The 21,267-nt window shown below is 41.4% G+C and overlaps 1 protein-coding gene across 1 annotated transcript; it reads left to right on the forward strand.

Annotated features, from left to right (window-relative positions):
- Positions 1–1,892: 1,892 nt before the first annotated feature.
- On the forward strand, positions 1,893–20,780 carry LOC146716743 (F-BAR and double SH3 domains protein 1-like). Its single transcript, XM_085468018.1, has 21 exons — positions 1,893–2,415; positions 3,341–3,438; positions 3,524–3,569; positions 5,211–5,284; positions 6,656–6,800; positions 7,171–7,307; positions 7,703–7,766; positions 8,741–8,869; positions 9,167–9,289; positions 10,125–10,220; positions 12,347–12,463; positions 12,579–12,683; positions 14,227–14,382; positions 15,106–15,231; positions 16,512–16,595; positions 16,665–16,809; positions 17,059–17,159; positions 17,478–17,594; positions 17,671–17,830; positions 17,907–17,962; positions 19,395–20,780. The coding sequence occupies exons 1-21, from the start codon at positions 2,395–2,397 to the stop codon at positions 19,467–19,469; spliced, it is 2,175 nt and encodes a 724-aa protein (XP_085324144.1). The 5' UTR covers positions 1,893–2,394; the 3' UTR covers positions 19,470–20,780.
- The last annotated feature ends 487 nt before the right edge of the window (positions 20,781–21,267 follow it).

Here is a 21,267-nt window from a genome sequence, read left to right on the forward strand (position 1 = left end):
CACTGCAGGCAGATGTGCAGTGCAGTGCTGGTGGAGCAGATAGTGACACACTCCCTTTGAAAGACCATAAAACCAGCTTAAGGCTACGTTCACTCTGCAGGTCTTAATGCTCAATTCACATTTTTTGATCAAATCAGATTTTTTTGTCTGTTTGTTCACACTACAAATAAAATGCGACAGCAAACGCACTCTAGTGTGAACGCTCAAAGTGGCAGCATGCGCAAAAGAGGACGTCACACACAACGCGCTCTGTTTAGACCCAGAGCAAAACAGTATTGTTTCGGTCTCGGTTGGTGGTCAGAGGGCCCGGTGGCGCCGGTGTCCGGCAGCCTCGCCTCTGTCAGTGCGCCCCAGGACATCTACAATGTAGCTGCCATCACCAGCGTGTGAATGTGTGTGTGACTGGATGTAGTATAAAGCGCTTTGGGGTCCTTAGGGACTAAGAAAAGCGCTATACAAATGCAGGCCATTAAACCTTCCTGTGCAGTTGACAATCTGACATGGAAGACTGAGAATGGCAACATCCCTTCAACTGGTTTTATGTCCCTTCCTGTGTTCGGTCACACTGGGCCAATACCACCAAGTTCACTTGCTACACTGGGATTAGCCCTCAGTGCCAGAGCAAAGATAGGATGGGGCCCGATTATTTAAGACCTTGTATGTGAGGAGCAGGACTTTGAATTCAATTCTGGATTTAACAGGAAGCCAATGAAGGGAAGCCAAAACAGGAGAAGTCTGCTCTCTCTTTCTAGTCCCTGTCAGGACTCTTGCTGCAGCATTTTGGATCAGCTGAAGGCTTTTCAGGGAGTTTTTAGGACTTCCTGATAATAATGAATTACAGTCGTCCAGCCTGGAAGTAATAAATGCATGAACTAGTCTTTCAGCGTCACTCTGAGACAGGATTGCTCTAGTTTTAGAGATGTTGCACAAATGGAAGAAGAAAGGTAGGTCGTGGAAAAACTTCCAAGACCTACAGATTAAGCCTTTAGTCTCTGGTCCTAAAACTCACCTGTTGCTCTCCCTGTTGCAAATTCCACCACTTAACCTGAGTGCATATAATATATAGCTTTTTAAATTTTATGCTGCAAATTGGGTCTTTCTTCAGAGTCCATGGAATTGCTGTCATTGATTGGGACATTTAGGAGAGCACGATTGCTTTATTTCATTCTGAACAATGTCTGTTTGGATTCCTGCTTCGGTTTTTAAGTGGACGTATTGTTTGGATCATTGTTCTAGTTTATAACTCAAGTGCGCTTGAACGTCAGACAAAAGCTGATAATTCTCTGGTAGACAGTAAAGTTCGTGGTTCCATCAGTTACTTTGGGCTCCTTTGCTGAGCCCCAGGCCACCACACCACCACGTTTGACTCTTGGTGTCATGTTCTTTTTATGAAACGTTGTGCTAGCTTTTGTCCAGATGTAACAGCACTCAAACCTTCCAAAAAGTCATTTTGTGTCATCAGTCCACAGACTGCTTTCACAGAAAAACACAAACACTGACCTTGACTGAGGCAACTGAGGCTTGCAGTTATTTAGATGTTGTTCTGGGTTCTTCTGTGACACTCCAGATAAACACCTGATAATTCTGGTTAGCTTTGGGAAACAACATTCAGGCTTCTGGGGTCTATCTCAGCTGCTTATCTAGCTAAACCTGATTAAAAAGCATGTGACAGTTTTAGATGAAATATATATAGACAACCATTCTCCACATAGATTTTAAGATAAATACACACAATAGTACCTACAGATATTAGAATACATATCAGAAATTTAGATGTGAGCAGGAAAGAGGAGAGTCCAATATGCAGGTGGTGCTGATGCAAAGTTACTGTAGCCTGAGTAAGTCAGTGTGTTGAACAATGAACACTCCTGCAAACATAACTGAGAATACAGTTTTGTTCAGCATTTTTACGTCTGTTGTAGCACAATACTCAGTGCTCACCATGCTGTGTGCATAACACAGAAAAACTGACCAAGCAGGCTCCAGAGAAGCTGTTTTGATGGAAGCTTTTGAATGTGCATAGCAAGGGGACACAAAATCCCAGACCTCGTTACAGACACTATTATTAGTTGGTTACTATTTTTCAACAGCTGTCCTGTGGTGATACAGAAGAATTATTAGTAATAACATGGACTCTTCAAACCAGTGTTACTCTGCTGCCCTCTAGAGGATTTCAAGCCAAACAGCAATCTGAGAGAGAGAGCGCGTGAGAGGGAGAGAGAGAGAGAGAGAGCGCGTGAGAGGGAGAGAGAGAGAGAGAGGGAGAGAGAGAGAGAGAGAGGGAGAGAGAGTTGCACATGTGCATTAGTGAAACTATAAAGGAAGTAACGGTGCACAAGAAGTGCAACAAACTAACGCCATAACGGAGAGAACAGCTGCCAGCTACATCCAAACATGCAGCCACCACCGAGAAAGGTAAGGATACCAAGAATCTGACGTAAATGAGTAAAATATTCACACTGCACTGACTCCTCGGGGTTGGTTCACTTTTTCTGAAAATAATTCTTTTATGGCCTCAATGTTTTGTCAGCTTTTGTTTTCCCTGCAACTCAAAAGCTAAAGAAATGAAACAACCTGGGATGTTACTGGGTTTGTATCAGCTGAGGTGTTGGCTCTCAATACAAGTGTTAACAGCATCAACATGCTCGACTGATGAATAAGCTAGCTCCTAAACGCGTTAATAGGCAGTAATGTGCACGACCTGCTCAAAGCTAATGTTTGGGACCACTTCCAGTAATTGGAAATGTAAATGAAGCTTTCTAATATTTGTTGTCTTCAGCTAGAAGGTGCTGTACTTTTCTGTGGGCTTTTTCTCTTATACAGCAATAGAATGATACATTACAGAGATACCAACAACAGAAAATGACATAACACTGTTTAATAAGGTTTAATTATCTAAATAGACTGCTGTATTTGTGTCACAGCATTGTTTGACCTATAAAATAGCCTTGTACCCTGCACCTGGCTGTCATTTTAGCTCACAATAACTATATTATGTAAAATTATTGTAATTATTGTATATACTATATTAAATATAATTTTAGGAATCCATAAAATGTTGTTGTGCACTTTTTGTTGTCACAGCATAACGTGGCACAAACCAGCAACTAATGTAGACTAGTGAATGTTGTTTTAGTCATTAGGCTTTGGTCAAGGAGGTTGTTTTTTTATGAACCTCTCCCAGTTCCAAGTCAGGCCAAACATTACCGGGTGTCCATTAGTGGGAGCCACCATAGTCAGCACTGAAGTTATAATCTGAAAAACTTCCGGTGAAACAAAGCCCACCAATATCGTCTTTTATCAATGAGACTTACTGCACAGCTGCCCCGTGTGTGAACAGGTAAAGGAGAGCCAGCAGATGAAAGTGGTGTTCTCAGAGCAGCTCAACAAGCTGCAGACCAAACAGCATCTGGACACCGAACTGCTGGAGGAGATCAGGTCTGACACACTGTCTGTCTCATGAGCAGGTGTTACGTTACACATGTCCTGTGTGTCATGTGTTGTTTTCTGTTTGCTCCCAAAGGTCCTTCAGTAAGCATCGCACGGCTATAGAGAAAGAATACGGTCAGGTGAGTAAACATGATCTATTCTAGTCCTGTCTGCTGCTGTTACTGACACTTTTCATTGTTTACTGGAAATGCTCAAAATATATTGATTTAAGACCCACATTAGTACCTGAGTGCTGGATTGGGTTTTGACTTGTGTGACGTCTGCACACATACACGGTTTGTGTATGTGTGTGTGTGTCCTCACACAGTTTTATTAGGCTTTTGTCCTACTGTTTTTCATTGATTAGTTCTAAAAGTAATAAGATAATAATATTTTTAGGACATTTGATATCCTGGAAATAAATATGAAATGTAAATTAATGACATTTTAAACCTACCTGGTGAGAGTAACTAACACTGGTATGGGTGGAAGGGGTTATTTGGTTAACCCTGTTATTTTTCAAGTGGAGTGAGAAAAAGTGGTTTCTACCTCGGGCTGAAGGTGTTGAAGGTATAAAGGTGCTACATTTGTTGCTGCTGTTCTGGCTTTTGATGCCACGGTGTTGGCAAAGCGGTAGTTGTGTGAGTCTAGTTTACCTAGGCCGAAAAGTGTTATTACTTTGCTACTGCTGCACATCAGGTAGTCAGCAAACCACTTAGGTGCAGGGATAGGGTTAGGTTGCATTTTAGCTGCATGCTAGGCACAGTTTCAAAGGATGTTACAGAAGTTTCAGAAGATTTTGCCTCTGCAGTTTTGAGCTGCAGTTTAAAATTAAGGTGCCTGCAGGGTTTACATTAATACTAGCAAGCCACCATATTTTGTCACAGAATCTGAAAGGCTCAGGCGTGCATCTTTTACCCCATGTGTGGCCTTGCACCTAAATGGGGAGGGTTTTTTGACACCAAGCTGGAAAGGTGACGGTCTATGTTCAGCAGTCTGAAGGTTGACTTCTAACCTAGTCTCAGTCAGGTACAAACCACAGAAGTAGGTTTGCTGTGGAGTGTCTCTGCTGAGGACAAAGTCACTGCTTCTCTCACTTAATGTTACAAATCTCCTTGGTTTCAGCTCAGAGCTTTATGTGTTTTCACACCGTGGTGTAGAATGTTTCACGTAGAACATCTGAAAAGTATGTGAGTGGATGTGTGTCTGTATGCATGCATGCATGTGTGCCTGGCTTTGTTAGAGGACAACAAGGTAGCATTCTCCTACCTTTGCTGAAATACTATTAAACTGTTAACACTGACAACTGTTGATCATATTACAACATTTATAGCTGTAAAAAGCAAACTGAGCTGCCCGGTGGGAAGAGCCAAAGGGAATATGTAGCAAATCTCAGGGGGCTACAACAGCAAAATTAGGAGTGCCAGCTCCTTAGTTTAGTTTATGTTTGTCTTGCTACAAAAACCCTACTGTAAGAAGGTAAGCTCCACCTCCAGAGGGTCCAGTGGGTCATGTAATAATACTTTGATCACAGCTACTTCAGTCCACGGGCTGAAGTGTCCCTGTGTAAGATACTGAGCCTGTAATTCCCCTAATGCATCCACTGGGCTGTGAGTGTGTGTATGATAGTGTTGAAAGGCTGTGTGATTGTGCCAGTCCATTTAACAAGTTGCCAAAACAAAAAACTCAATTGACACATTTTCTTACATTTATTACATCCCTGTGTGAGGAAAGTTACTTTGTATGTTATAGAGGATGCACTTTTTCTTGTGTTTTTTCAGGCTCTTCAAAGGTTAGCTGTCCAGTACCAAAAGAGAGACTGGCAGAGAGGAAATACAGATGTGATCACTTCTGGGTAACTACACAACTTTACAGCATGCAATCTTCTTAACAGCTGTTATTGATTGTTGATTTTACTTTGAAAGACCAAACACTCGATTGGCTCTTTTTGCTGTTTGGAAGTTACATCAGCAAAACAGACATGTTAAGAAAAACGGATGATTCTGCAAGAACTTTTTTGTAGTTTGTGAAAAAACAGTAATTGGACAGCAGTGGTAATGTGGAAATATTTTGTTGTCGTAATCTCTTGATATATGCATCACATTTGACTTGTTGCCCATTTGAGGAACTGCATTCAATTACTTAATGTACATAAAGCAGAATAATATTATATGTAATATTATTAATATGTGAACAAAAGTTGTTACCAAAGGAAATAAAATACTTTTAGATCAGCAATGTGCTGATGCTTATGTTGAAATAACTTGGCTCTCTCAAGCATGCACCTTATAGCAGATAATAAATGGCTTATGACTAATTTAGAAGAGCATCGTTTAGCCTGAAAAAAGAGTTTGTTGCTTTATAAAACAGCCCTCCATAAAGCTAGACCGCCTTACTATTGATTACTGATTCATTATTGACTGAAGGTTTCTCTTCAACTACTTTCAATACTATTGAAATATATGTTGACTGCAGCTGATCTGAGTTAACTTCAGCAATTACTTCCAATGTCTTTTAGACCCTGATCCCAAGTCCTACTATTAATTAATGCTTCGATCTTAAATATGATCTCTTTTAATGTACATCAGGTCTCAGAGTGCATCACAGCACAGAAACAGCTTTAAAGGCTACAAATGATGATCTTGTGGCCTCTGACAGTGGACTCATCTCAGTGGTTTATTACAGCGATTAGAGCACGCTTTAGCTGCAATGTTTTGAATCATATCTGTCTAAGAGACTCTAATTTGTTGATGTAAATAGAGAGTCGTCTTAACATAGTGAGGTTCCACAGGGTTCTGTGCAGGGATCGGTTCTGTTTACATTATACATGCTTCGTTAGGCAGTAACATTAGAAGACATAGCATACATTTTCACTGATGTGCAGATGATGCTCAACTTTATCTATCCATGTGTCTGTAATAAGGTTTGCAAACCCTTTGGTGTGGGTCTCCTCTGGGTACTTTGGCTCCCAAAACAGACATGCATGGTTAATTAACTGGTGATCTGTGGATGTGAGGAGTCTAAAAGGCTTTAAGATTAAAGCACACAACAGTGTGTGAATGAATGGGTGTTGCGCTTTAATCTCTCTATCTCTCTGTGTCTAATAATGCAGTGATTGGTGAGACAAAGCATTGCTACAAAAGGCCACCCTGTGTGTGTTAGTAGTATCTGACATTGTGGAAGGTGTCTGTTGGTGGTGATATGAATGCAGTTTGTGTGCTTTCAGGAGTGTGTTCAGCGTGTGGCGCTCTGTGGTCGATGCTACAGCTCAGACTGCGGCATCGAGACTTTTCGCTGCAGAAGAATACCGTCGACTCAGTGGGCAAGTCTCCAAAAGTCTCCGCAATGCAAAGGATGTCCGGGCTAAGAGAGTGAGACAGTGCACACAGATTAAACATTTCTGAACAACACTCACATAATGAAACATTTTTTTCCTGCCTTCCTCCCCTCATCCCCAAACGGTTGTCGCAGATGGCTGCCTCTCCCTGATCCTGGTTCTGAAGGAGGCGTTTTCCTGTTTAAAGGGTTTTCCTTCCCAATACTGTCAAAGCGCTTGTTTAAACCGGGCTGTTTAATTGATGGGCTTTCTCTCAGTTACTCTAGGGTCTTTACCTTACAGTATAAAGTGCCTCAATTCAACTGTTGTTGTGATTTGGCACTATATAAATAGAATTCAGTTTAATTTAGCTTAAAAAATGTATGAAATCTGATGCCTTTGGGTTGTGTGCATATGTGCGTTAGGGCCTGGAACGGCTGCAGAGGGTGCAGGCTGAAGTGGTGGATGCTCTACGGGAACTTCAAAGGGTCAAGAAGTGCTACCACGACTTCAGCCACATTGCCAGTATTGCACGTGAGAAAACTGCAGATGCACAGGCCAGGTCTGTGTTTCAATGCGGAGGTTTGAATCTTCTGCTAAGACTTTTGACCAGCATTTCATTTTGTTTTAAAATATTTTAAAAGTAACTAAAAGTCTGATTTTTAAGGTTGTATTAAATACATTTTGGAACAATGTTTGTCACTTCTATATATTTTATTCTACACTTGTACTCTTAAACTATTACTCATATTATTGTCACGACTTCTTTAATAAAACAGTAAAAAAGTTACTACTGCCGATGGGAGTTCAGCCAATAAGAGCTCAGCTTGCAGATTGAACGTTTCCCACAACTTGTATTTTATATAGAGCATTAACATAAATATGAAGCAATATGTTAAGTGCTGTAGTTTTCTCTTGTCTTGAATGACATAAATATGATTTCACTTTCTCTTCCAGAGCTAGAAAAAGTGAACATGGAATTTTTCACTTTAAAACAGGACTCCATAAAACGACCACAAAGGTACGGATGATTGAGCTGCTGAAATCTTATTTCTATGCTGAACTGTGTCCTGGTGTAAAGTGGTTTCTCCCCTGTGATTATGAGTTGTCCCAGGATAATCTCTCTTGCCTTTAATGCAAACCAAATTATATTATCACTCTATCCATCCATTTTCTTCCTGTTAACCAATGTTGGGTCGTAGTAGCAGCAGGCTAAGCTGGGTGTTCTGGGTTTCCTCTCCCAGTATGTCCATTTGCTTCCAGATCAGACTAAATGTTTAACCTCTCATGAGTTCTGGTTTCCTTTCCTCAAAATACTCAAGCTGAGTACATTTATTAGAATTAAAATTGAGACTAGAATAAAGTTTGTATTTTTATCTGATAATGTTATTTTATTATTACATTAATATAAGGTTCAGTTGCATTTACACAAAAGCAACTCCTTCAAAGATCTTAATCTGAGTCTGTACTTTCTCACTTTTTACTTGAGTACAGAAAAGAATCAGTAGTCCAACTTTTACCGGAGTATTTTTTAACACTTATTATCTGTATTTCACCTTAAGTACACAATGTCTGCACTTTTGCCACCTCTGCATTAGGATATAAACAACAACAGCAAAACATCCTAAAGAATGATCCCAGGAGGCATCATAATCAGATGACTCCTATTTTTCCGAGACTCCTTTCGAGGTCATTGGTAGGGTCTCCCAGGGGCGGGGCCACAATAAGAGATTAAAACAAAACCCCAAATGAGCTACAGCACTTCAACAAGAAGCTGTCAGGCTTGGCCGTCAGTTTGGTTCCACCACCTTGTGGGCCGTCCCCCACAGGGACAGGCGCTGGGGTCCTGAGCAAGGTGGCGGTTGACCCCCTGGGACGCAGGCTGTGTTTTTGTGAAGTGGAATGAGAAGGTTATTACACAGCACACACTGCTGAATTGTATAAATGTTGCCTGTTTGTGTGACATTGTGTTTGTGCTCACTTACATGTTTGCAGCTCACTGCCAGACTCAAAGAGTGCGATGACCGCTTGACTGAAGTTCGTAACGAGTATCTGCTGACATTAGCAGCAGTCAGAGCGCATCGGCAGCACTACTACACAAACGACTTACCATTTATTATGGAGGTAATCCACACACACTAACACCGTCAGTGTGCTACATTTATATTGACGTTTTTACAGATGGAATGGACCAAAATGTCCTTTCACAAAAAGCTTCATGGCTACTTTTTTTTTAAGGAACTAGTGTCACCACAAGTGTTTGGATGACTGTTTTGCCACGTAGCGTTTAGCCTGCTGCCTGTACTGTATTTAATGAGAACACAGAGCTACAGGAAACACACATAACATAAGTGATTAGTCTTCAGCAGAAACTCAGTAGAAAATGTTTGAAAACTGACCTTTAGTGTCTGACCTCCTCAGCAAATGGATGGTGATATTTATGAGGATTTGAGATGCCATTTCACCCTGCTGTGTGGGACTGAGATGGACTGCTGTCTTCATACACACAAACAGTACAGCGGAGTGTGTGACAGTGTTGCAAAGGTTGGTGTTGTATATATGAACTACAAAAAAGAGAGATGAGATGCTTTGGCATGCTTTGTATATTTTATATATCGACACCTGTGGTCATTGGTCATCACAGGGCCTCAGACTGCAAATGATTGGTTCAATCTGTGATTAGTCCCATTGCACATTTGTCTATGTTGTAAACTGTGACAGTGTTGGATCATCATGTTAAACATGTCTTCTTAAAATAGAGTTGATACCTTGTGTGAGGATTTAGAGTTTTATTTTTGTAAGTGAATAATGAGAATGAATAAGAAGTAAAATAAACTGTAATCTGATTAGCCTGAATAAATGATGCATTGTGACAGATTCATAGTAAGACCCTCCTCACTATGAGGAAACCGTGATAACCACATTTAGAAACAATACTCTTTGAACATCCAGCTGCTTGTACAAATAAGTTCACCATCCAGCACACATGAGGTGAGAAGCATCATTTACATGTAGATGTATAGAAATGGCATAAACAGTTTCATGTGTGGACTTTGTGTAGATGTTGTTTGTAACCAAATCAAATCTGTCACTGCAGATAGTAAGCTCTAGACCGGGAGAAGCTGAATAAATCTCGAGATGTTCCCCTTAGCCTGTACTCTCTTGCCAGTTCAGAGTTATTCCCTGCACATTTTGAGTACATTTGACTTTCAGGTGTTCATCCAAAGTCGGTAGAAGTGAGAACATTGTATTTTTGTTCATGCTTTTCTAGCATTTGTGAAAAATTCAGCAGAATTTGCAGCGCTGCTGTTAATGAGAGTTATTTGTTTCTTTGAGGATGGTGTAACCTGCTTTTGTTTAATTCGTTTTTGTGTTGCAGGTGACCAGAGACAGAAATGTTCAGCAGTTTCTCCAAGATTCGGTATCGTTCAGCAAAACCCCTGAATTTACCTTCCAGCCTGCTCTGCGTGACAAGGTGTGTCTAAGGAAGACATGCTGACTGTAGTCCAAGTGCCACAGTGACAGTCCACAAATTGTAGTAGAGATTTAGTGATGAGCTCCATATTGAGATATTTTGCATATTTGGCTCAGTTTAATACAATGAGAGAAAATGTGTGACTTGGCAAACATTGGCAAAAAATTTAGAATAGAATAGAATAGAATAGAATAGAATAGAGTCTCTGAGGGGGGTGCCAATTGCCCGCCCGCTGCCCTCCCCACCCGCTGCAATTTCCTCTTGCCTACAGTACAGCAGTTGAACCAGAGTGTGGTTGCATTATATGCTCACTCAATGCCCAATGCACATATCTGATCAGAAAACCACATGGTAGTAACTCATTGTGCATGTAGACACAGTTAATGCGACCTGCTTCAGAAAGTCATTCAAAGCGATTCAAGTGAACATGGCATAAGACCCTCCTCCTTCACAACCGTTTCCACCCTTTTTGGAAGATTCAGTACCATCTGTCCTTTCCCATTTCTCTCTTTAACATCCTGCCTATCCCACACCTCACCCCTGGTCCCTTCACTTACTACTTCAACCAGTTTACTCTTATTCTTTCTCTTCTGACATCCAACCGTTGTGGACTAATAAATTGGCACTGGCAACATTCACTCTTTAAACTCATGATCGTGTCTTCACTGTTACTGAACTGGTAAATGTTTGTCTAGCACTTATCTACTCTCCACAAACAGCATATCTGCCTTCTCTCCACGATATCAGCCACCTTTCTCCCTGTACCTGTCCATGCTCACACCTCCACACCTGCCCAGAGATGGGCAGTAACGCGTTACTGTAATCCGATTACTTTTTTCAAGTAACGAGTAAAGTAAGGGATTACTATTGCAAAAACGGTAATTAGATTACCGTTGCTTTCCCGTAGGAACGCTGCGTTACTGTTTTACTAAAACCGTGATTTTTTTGCGAGAGTGTCTCATGATAGTGACGTAAGCGAGTGCGACGTTCGTGACAACAGCTGTGTGCAGATCAACAGTGGATCATATATCAGTGCAGAGAGAGTATGAGCGTGCAGCGTTTAAAGCGTGGAAGTACTGACCTTATTTTGAGTTTGATTCCATAAAAAGTGACAAAAACATTAGTGTCCGCTGTGCGTGGGAAGAAAACTTCTTTTTACAGCGAAAAAAACCCCTAAACTTCCAACAAGCACCGAGTAGCTACGACGTGATGGGAAACTCACAGAGAAACTCGCGGATTCTTCCACTGACCGCGGCACACCTGCACCAGGGTAAACCTCCGCCTACCCCACTCCTGCTTTACAGGTGAAAATAGAGCAACAGGACCGCTGAGTCTTTGACTTTATTTATTTTCTGCTGTGTTTTACTTGCATCTATTTGAAAGACTGAGTGTAAACACACAAAATATTTTATTTTATGTGCTGGAATGTGCAGAAAATAGGTTTAAATGTTAAACTAATTTCTTCCAGTCAGAGAATGTTGCATATAATTTAATTTTTTAAAAGATTAAAACTAATAAAACAAGTTTTAAAAAAAGACTTTTCCATTTGATTACATTTTGTATGATGGATTATGTAGAAAAAGCAGAATTGGGCTGAAAGTTCTATCGCTTTATCACCTCTTCAGGTGAAGTAATCAGTAATTAGTTACTGATTACTTTTTTCAAGTAACTTGACCAACACTGCTCCTGCCTGTCTTTCTCTCTCACCCCCTGCAAACATTCCTTCTCCCTCTCCTGTTTCTGTCTTTAACAGTAACACAGGGACATTAACTCAGTCTCCAGCCTGGAAATCTCATTCTTGATGATCCACAAGCTTTATTTGGCAAGGATTTACAACAGATCATTTACTTTTTCAAATTCAAACTCCATGTTAGTTCTTGGTCATTCCAAAGGTTTTCTGTACTGCCAAATACTGAATTTTGTATTTAAAAACATTATTTTATCATTCATACAAAGTCTATATCTTAAAATGAATTACAAACTAAAGCTGTTAAGCTTTTAGTAAATTAGAAGGTTTTTTTCACTGAAATGTAATAAACCAGGACTATACTCTAAACTAAGAAATACTCAAATGAAAAAGTATCTGTGTAAATTCACATTGTGGTCGCTGGTACTCCTCTTCATAGGTGTCAGTTCTGCAGGAAGTTTGTAGTTCAGAAGAAGAGGGCTGCCTGGTGAAGGAGGCCAAGAAATGGACTGCCAAGGTGGCTAAAGACCACAAGATCGTTGCCCACGGAGAGAGGGTGAGAAACTAGAGGAAGAACCGTCACCATTGTGATGCAGTGGCTCCTTTCTGGTTTCCTGTATAATGTATAATTTTGCATTACGTTAACTTTAAGATCTGCTTTGTTTCATCAGGCTCTACAGATGTTAGAGAGCCGACTGAAGCTCCTATCCGGGGAGACGGCGCTCAGTGTGGAGCAGAAGATAGCAGAGGTACAGGAGAGCGTCAGGAAAGCCAAGGTACCGTATTTCCCGGACTACAAAGCGCACCTGAATATTAGCCGCACAAGCTAAAATCAGGGGAAAATCCTGTTTTGTACATACATTAGCCGCACCTGACTAAAAGCCGCAGGTGTTTCAATGTTGACTTATCATATGTAAGAGAATATGCACAAAGGGAATTGTCAGGAAAGAGATGGCTGTTTGGAGACACACCCCTTTTATTAATATTTTGAAAAACAAGTTATGGGTACATATTTGCACATGTAGTACATAACAGTAGCCTACAGCACACCAGAAAAATAGATTCGGACTACCTTTTAGGCTCAGGTGCAGTGACACGGCTTTAACAAGAAGAAAAGTCAGTCATTCACCATCTTTCTCTTCTTCCTGCGCTCTAAAACCACCAAAGTCCTCTTCTCCAATGTCGGAAACGAACAGGCTCAGGGTGGCTTCGTCATCCACTCTCAGCTTCTCTCCTTCTTCGTCACTTTCAAAACCAAAGAAATCCTCGTTGTCAGTGTCAGAGTCGAACACCCTCAGAAGGGCCGTGGCGGTGTCCTCCTCTCCATCATGCAGCAGTCCAGCCCTTCAAAATCCGTTGGTGATCGTGGATGTTTGCACACTTTTCCACGCTGTCAGAATCCACCGGTGGAGTTGGGCATAACTTGCTTTTCGCAAGTTTATCGCCGCTCGTCATCCACGCCTCCCGCTGAACGCGTAGCGCTACTTTGAAGTTTGTTTTTCACGCTACTTAGTACGGCACTACGTTGCCTGGCGGACGGACATGTGACTAACATACCACTCTTGAACCCCGATCCTTCCGCCAGGCAACGTAGTGCCGTACAACAGCGGAACAAACAAAACAAATCGTCTTACGATATCACAAAAATCATGGAAAATCCATAGAAAAGCCGCACCTGACTAAAAGCTGCAGGGTTCAAAGCTTGTGCAAAAAGTAGCGGCTTATAGCCCGACAATTACGGTACTTGTTTTTGAAAGTTTCTCCAGCCTATAAGTTCAAAATCCAACATTCAACATTATTGATACCACAAAGTATCAACACTATCAATCGTCAGATTAAAAACGCTCCAAAGCACAAAATCTGTTGCACTGGTGAAATAAAAATTGGTGCTGTATCAGTTTTGATCAGTTTTATATCATTAGCTGAATCTGAATCTGTGACATCACAGCAGTGACATCACCAATACCATACCAATCAGGCATAACTTCACGAGCACAGAGAGGTGAAGTGAATAACACAGACGGTGGGTTATATTAGGGAGCAATGAGTTTGGCAATATATAATAACGGCATCTGGAAATCTACATTATAATAGCTGAAATATGAAAGATGTCGTGTCTGTGTAGTTGAATTTGTCTCAGAGGGATTTAGATTTCGATGTTGATCATGGTCGTTTAACTGAGGCACACAAAATCAGCTTGGTTTCAGCTTATGACCAAACCAAAGCTCAGGAAAATTCGCGAGTTACACAGAATCCGTACGACTCGGGGTTCAGAGTCACATGTCTGTGTGTGTCTAACTAAGTTTCCTGGTTTTTCAGCTGAACAGGGCGAAGGCCGAGGCTCGCCTGGCCCTGCTGTCAGAGAGCACACCAGGAACAGAACAATGGCTTCATGCTGCCATGAACCAGGTGGAAGAGGAGTTGGAGAGAGAGCGACATCTCAGCGAACAGAGGAAGTCTACTGAAGACTTTTCAGTATGCAAACAAACAAACACACAGATTGAGCTGCGTTTTCATCACATGGTGGCTTGCATGTCCTCTTTAGAGGCCTCTATCACTCGTAACGCAATACTCCTTTTGTCCTCTGGGGTCAAAAATGACCCCACTTCATTTGAGTGTTTTTTTTAAGTACATGGTATAAATTGTCAATCAGTTGTGTTACACCTTAAGTTTTACTTGTGTGTTTATGACTTTTTAGCCATACCCTTTTCTTTACCCAAGAGTCTTTGCCTCTGACCATGACCTGCAGACCAACCAGAGGTGTATCTGAGATGAAGAACATAGGGATATCATCCTGACCTCATTATTTGAAACTTTATTAGACTGTATAACTTTAATATAAGCCTCCACCACTGAAACATTATACATGTGACAGAAAGTAAGGAAAGCAAAATACGTTCTCTTTAACTTCAACTTTGCCCTGACCTTAAAATCAGCCGTCAGCCTCCAACACAACACAGGAAGTCGCTTTTTGTCTACAACAAAAACACACAAGTATGACTCCACAACATAATTGCACACAACAGATGTTACACACAGGGGAACAAACAGGCTAAAGACTATTTCAGATACAGAATTAACTTCAGTGCATGCTTGCTGGATGACACTTGTTTTATCACTCAGCGTGTCTTGCAGATGCTCTAAAAATATTTTTGGGATCAGAGTGGAGACGACACCCTTAAATCCTTTGTTTTGCAGGAGGATGAGTTTGAGCTGACTGACTTTGAGGACTACGATGATAATGGAGAGATCTTCACAGATCCAGTGTCAGCATCTGGAGTGTGTGTTTACCCTGCAGCCTGCAGAGGTATTTACAGCTATCAGGTAGTGATCATCAGCACCCCCCCCCCCCTCCCCACACACACACACTTTTTAAAACTTTTTTTTTAGCAAATTCAATGAATCAATGAGTCTAAAAGATCTGTACAAAGTCTAAAGCAGAGCTGTTAAGGTGTTTACAAGATGCTCAAGGCTGTTGTTGGTGCCATAGTGGTGCAGTGGATAGCATTGTTGCATCAAAGCAAGAAGGTCCTTCATCAGCTACCCCAAAGCATGCTCGAGCCCGATGTTGGAGATGTGAAATGAACAAAAAAGAAGTTTAAGTCAGGAGGATCTGGTGATGGCCTGCACGGGTCATAGAGGGGAGCCAATGATTTTTTGGGCGGTGCTCTTTACCCTCTGCGCAGCCTTCCTGTCCTCAGTAGTGGCCCCTAGGTATGAATCACCCAGGCAGTAGGAGAGGAGGCTCTCCACTGAGGAGCAGTAGATGGACAGCAGCAAGTTCTGGTCCAGGTTATTCCTCTTTAGGACATGGAGGAAGTCCAGCCGCTGCAGGGCCTTCTTTACCAGGGTGTTGGTGTTGATCCAGATGAGATCAGCTGAGATGTGGGTGCCCAGAAACCTGAAGGTGGAGACAGATTCCACCCATTCTCCATTTATAATGAGAGGAGGGTGGACCTGCCTGTGCCTCCTGAAGGACGTTCAGCTTCAGGTTATTTTCTGAGAACCAGCAGGACAAGTTCTCCACCTCTGCCCTTTACGCTGTCACATCTCCATCAGAGATGAGCCACAGTGGTGTCATTGGCATACTTGACGATGACATTGGTGGGTAGATCGGTTAGGGATGGGAATGATGGTGGAGCCCTTCAGACGGGTGGGAATGACATTAGTCAGGAAGAGGTTGAACAGCCCAGTGAGGATCTCTGCCATTTGGTCCGTGCAGGCTTTAACCACATCCCCTGGGATGCTGCTTGCACCCCTCCTTAGGTTGGAAGAGCGCTTCACAGAAAACTGTCCCGAGTTCTGATCAGAGCCTGTACTTCACTCATCGTCCAAAGTTTTCGGTTAGCAAAAACACGGATGTCACATTCTCTACACAGCACTTGATGTAGAAAAGGACAGACTGAGTGTCTCTGGGGTCCTGCTGTTCAAAGCTGGACCAGTCTTTGCATACAGCACTGAACTGATGTTTTCATAAAATAAGCAGGTCTGTGTTATATTTTTTAGGTTTGTATCACTATAATGTTAATATAGAGTAATAACAGCTATTTGATAACCTGCATTAACAGGCTTACAGTTAAATAATGGAAAATTATCTCTTTTAGGCTAGCCAATCAGATGAGCTGTCAATCATGGAAGGGGAGGAGCTTCAAGTAATCGAGGATGGAGATATGGAGGACTGGCTGAAGGTAACAATACTGATGTGATACAGTATAATGTACTTTATTGGAAAGGTTACTCTGATGTTCTCTGTGCAGGTGTGTAACTCGTGTGGTCAGGTGGGCTACGTCCCTGAGCGGTATGTGCAGCTCCTGTGTCTGCCAGCAGAGGACAGCACTCCGCTGGACAGCTCATTCAGCTCCACCTCCTCCACTGTGACTAAAGAGACACCAGGGAGTAGAGGTCTGTGGCCATGTTTACACTTGCACTTGACGTCACATTACTTACTGTGCACTTTGTATAAATAAGTGCTGCCTCAGAGGGGAAATATTGACCCTTCCTAAAACTTGGATCAAGTCTATTTTCATTCAGTCACTGAAAGTCATAAGAAATAACTGAAAAACTAAGATAAATTAAGAAGATGAATCTAAGATGTATTTTTTTCCAATTTCCGTAATATGAGTTTACACCATGTGCTCTGATGTGTCTCAGGTGTAGCCAGGGCTCTGTACTCCTACCAGGCTCAGAGCGCAGAGGAGCTTTCCTTCCAAGAGGGGGCGCTAATACACCTGATACGCCGTCCACGTGGAGAGGTGTGTGTTCTACGCTGCCGTTGGACGTTGGAGTGATCACAACCCTGGATTTGTAGAAAACAACGTAGAGCCCATCATGCACCAACAGCAATACTTTTTTTAAGAATGTTTGTTTTTTTGTCCCTACAAACATGACTGCTCTACATGAATGGATAGAGGGTGTGGCTTATTTAGCGATTTACAGTAAAAAACACCTCATAACAATTTAGCTCTTTCAAAGCTACAGAGGAAGGGAGGGAAACCCTAACAGCCACCAGCTTTTACCTCGCTTCAGTCACTCAGGGTGAAGACTGCAAATCTAAGTGAGTCTTTTTACAGGTTGATGATGGTTTTTGGGAGGGAGAGCTGAACGGACACGTCGGCGTCTTCCCATCGCTGATGGTAGAGCTTGTTCACAATGAAGAGGAGGATGAGGAAGAAAAAGGGGAGATGGAGGTGAGACTACATCCTGGTAATCAGAATCTTCTGAAATTCAAAAATCAGTTTTTCTGATGTTTATTTTCCTCTCCAGCCTCTTCCAACCCCAACCATGCCCCCTTTCTCCCCTCCCATCCCCACACCCTCAGCTCCTAGCTGTAATTCAGAACTGAGCGCTGCTTCTCCGAGCAGTATGGAGGACAAACAGCAGGCTGCTCTAATGGAGGGATCAAAGCTGGCAGGCAACAGACCGGGTAGAGTCTATTTCTCTGTTTTCTATCTAAAATGTGTCATTTGAGGTGTTTCACTCTGTGTCTATTGCACCGCCAGAGGCCGGAACCAGCAGCCACAGCTCTCCTGAGCACTCCAGCACTCCACTGAGACCAGTAGGTGCAACACCCACACGTATCTTATAGAAAATAAAAGCCTACCTCAGAGGAGGTATGGAAGCACAAGCCCAGACAGGGCATTTTAACAGGCAGGAAGAGACAAAGAAAAGGCAAAAGTTTGGAGGTGAGAGCAGGGACTTTAATTATAGGGATTATAATAATAAGCATGGAGATGAAGAAAGATAAGATAGAAGTTCATGTACAGCAGAGAGAGGTGGCAAAGAAAAGGCTTAAAGTGAACTGTATATACGACTGGAATAAAAGTAGGGCTGGGTATCGTCACTGATTTCTAGAATCGATTCGATTTGAATCGGGGAAATTTTGCCTCAGACAGTCAGAAATATTATAATTCTGATCATGCATCAGTACATTTTCATATTTTTATATCTATAAAAAGGAAGCTGACACTTGCCAGACTTTATCAGAGCTGTGAGCATCACAGCAGAGGCCTTTGTGTCAAAGTAGCTGAAGATAAAACACAGAAAAACATGAAGGTGATTTTCCTGTTCTGGGATTTTATAAAAATATTCTGCAGTACATCAAAAACGAAAGAAAACCATTAATCAACATATGAACATTACCTGATGCTGCTGAAGTGAAGCAGAGCAAAGTTACAGAGGTTTGATTAGAGACACAGCTGAGTGTTTTGCAATTTTGCACAATTTTAAAAAGTTGAAATTTGTTCAGTATTGAACAGCAGAAATGAGGTTTTCTTTTCAGAAGTAAGTAAAAGTAAAAACAAGCAAGCGAATAATGCAGAAAACAGATGAGAGAGAGAGAGAGCCGTGCATGAAGTGAGATTTTATCCTGGTGGAAGCAAAACAGCAAAAGTCAGAGTGAATCCATGACGATGTTTATGTGAAGCGTAGTTTGGATCTTGTTTTGCTGCTGGTTCGGTCAATATTGTTTGGAGAGAGATAAAACTAACAGCTTTAGAATCGGCGCATAAAGGAGGAGTTCATGAATGTAGGAGATGAGAGCATGGGTGGTTAGTAAAGGAAGTGTAGAGGATTAGGAAAGGATGCCTGAGGAATGGAGAAGTGGTGTTCTGGTACTGATTTCAACAAGGATGATGTGCAGGTAGCTGTTGAAGGTACAGAGGTGGCGATCAGTGAGCAGCAGTAGGGCTTCATGCAGAGAAACAGCACCGTAGATGTGATGCTTGTGATGAGAGGGACAGATCAGGTTGATAATTTTGGAGACAAAGTTAGTGAGGAAAGGCTGAGATGGTTTGGACACATGCAGAGAGGATTCATAGATGTAGCAACGGAGGACACACAGAGGGCTGGTGTGACAGAAGAGGATGCTCAGTACAGGGTGACACGGAGACAGAGCTGGGACTAGCTGACGGAAGATTTGAATATCTTTGAGCTCACACAAATCAGTGCTTATTAAAACCCACATTTATTTTCTCTCTGTATTGTTTCAGTGTCGAGCACCTCCTCCACCTCCAACACAGAAGACTTCATCTCAGGCTGTCTTGTTACAGCCAAAACATTGCTGATTTGTGCCATTTATGTATCGTCAGGTGGTTTTCTTGGTCATGTGAGGCGTCACACAAGTACAGTAGTTGCAATCTGTGTGTGTATCACCGCTCTGTTCATCGTCGCTTTTGCAGGAACAACAGGTTATCAAGAAAACATGGCAGCTTAGATCCAGAGCATTGTTTTTTAGTACTTGACCTTTTAAAGACTGCCAAAGCACTGTTACAAGGAATATCAAAATGCCAATTTTATTAATACAACTTGTAAAAATAAGAAATTGCACATGCAATACGACTTTGAACCACAAGATAGTCCAGCGAGTCTGTCCTGAATCCAAAATGAGACATTCCTATATGAGTATTACTAAAGCTACAGCTAGATCAACAGTCAGGATTACAATATGTCCCCACTTGTTTGGGCAGCTAGAAGAGCAAAGAAGCATTACAAAGTCATTTATATGTAAAGAATGTAATACTTGACATGAAACTTTTACAAAAAGTATCTTTTTAAAGCGGCATTGTAAAAACAACCTTAATTGATTGCAGTCGTGTGAAAAAGAAAAATTTCGCAGCACTCCATGCACTTCTGTGAAAGCTTATATAGCACTACTTTTTTAATAGGAATTAACAAGTTACATGGCAGCCAACTGTTGATAATCAGATGCACTTGATTAACATAAAGAAGAGGTTTTGGCAGTTTGCTGGTCGGGAGCATGGAGGTGTGCAAACTCACTCCAAGTTCAGACTTTGCAATTGTCAGAGAATTGCAAAACACCCGAGCGCTACATCTTACACTCTTCAGACCCCAGTAAGTATGTTAAATATTAAAGTCAAATGTGCACAAACCCCAACTAATCGAAGCAACACTGTAAAGAAGAGCGGGCTAAAACTCCTGCACAATGTGTGATTCATAAAGAAATACAGAAAGTTGTTGTTGCTAAAGGTGGCTCTGCAGCTATGCAACCCTTCCAAAATGCAACCCATCCTTCCCACATGACTACACAATCGCGTGTTAAACTTGGACCTCTTAAGTTTTAGTGTAGCAATCACTAACAAACACAGTTCAGATGTAACATTAGGTATTTGTTTTATTTTCATGAAGTCTAACATTAGCTAGCATACATGCTATTCTAAACGGCAACAGTTAAGCTAGTTAGCATGTCGAAGGCTAACATATGATCTACTTGTTTACCCTTATATTATGATATTATAATAACAAGGCTAGTGTCATAATTAAACAATTTGCTTTTGGATTTTTGAAATATCCTCTTCTATATAATTGTTTTTGTACTGTAAGTCATTGTTGTGGAATAAATTAAGTTATTAAATTTGGAGTTTGTTTGGTTATTTATGTAAGTCATTACCACCTGAATCACTTGGCTCTTGTGGCATTATCTAATAAGGAAAAAAGACACACTCAGAGCTTTCAGAAGCACAGACCAGAGTTTTGTTTTGTTTTTTATTGCATCAGAATATATTATAATCCATCTGCTTATTTACATTTTCTTTAGTGTTTGTATAATATTTTACAAATATTCCAAGCTCATCACAAGAAACATCTCTCAAACACTCACACTCCAGGATTTGATCAAGCCAATTATAGTAGTTATTTTTGTTTGCTTGCTTATTTATTTCAGGTTTTGCAGCTTTCAGTGGCGCTTCAGTAGCAGCACGAGTTCTTATCTCAATGAACCACACAAATTCCAAGAACTGGTTTTATCTTGTCAGCCTGAAGCAGAAGAAAAAAATGCAACTAAAGTGAAAACCAGATGACGAGTCACGTGACTTTACATACTTTTTCTACTAACAAATATCACGT

The sequence above is a fragment of the Copadichromis virginalis genome, linkage group LG2 (genome assembly GCF_057382275.1).
Source record: "Copadichromis virginalis isolate Kocher_CV1m ecotype Utaka linkage group LG2, C_Virginalis_male_GT1.1, whole genome shotgun sequence".
Lineage (NCBI taxonomy): Eukaryota > Metazoa > Chordata > Actinopteri > Cichliformes > Cichlidae > Copadichromis > Copadichromis virginalis.

Excerpts from the sequence above, each read along its gene's own strand:
- LOC146716743 (XM_085468018.1), top strand. The coding sequence starts at position 2,395 with ATGCAGCCACCACCGAGAAAG. Across the intron at positions 3,570-5,210 it reads TAGAGAAAGAATACGGTCAG|GCTCTTCAAAGGTTAGCTGT; the intron begins GTGAGTAAACAT and ends GTGTTTTTTCAG. Across the intron at positions 8,870-9,166 it reads ACTTACCATTTATTATGGAG|CAAATGGATGGTGATATTTA; the intron begins GTAATCCACACA and ends TGACCTCCTCAG.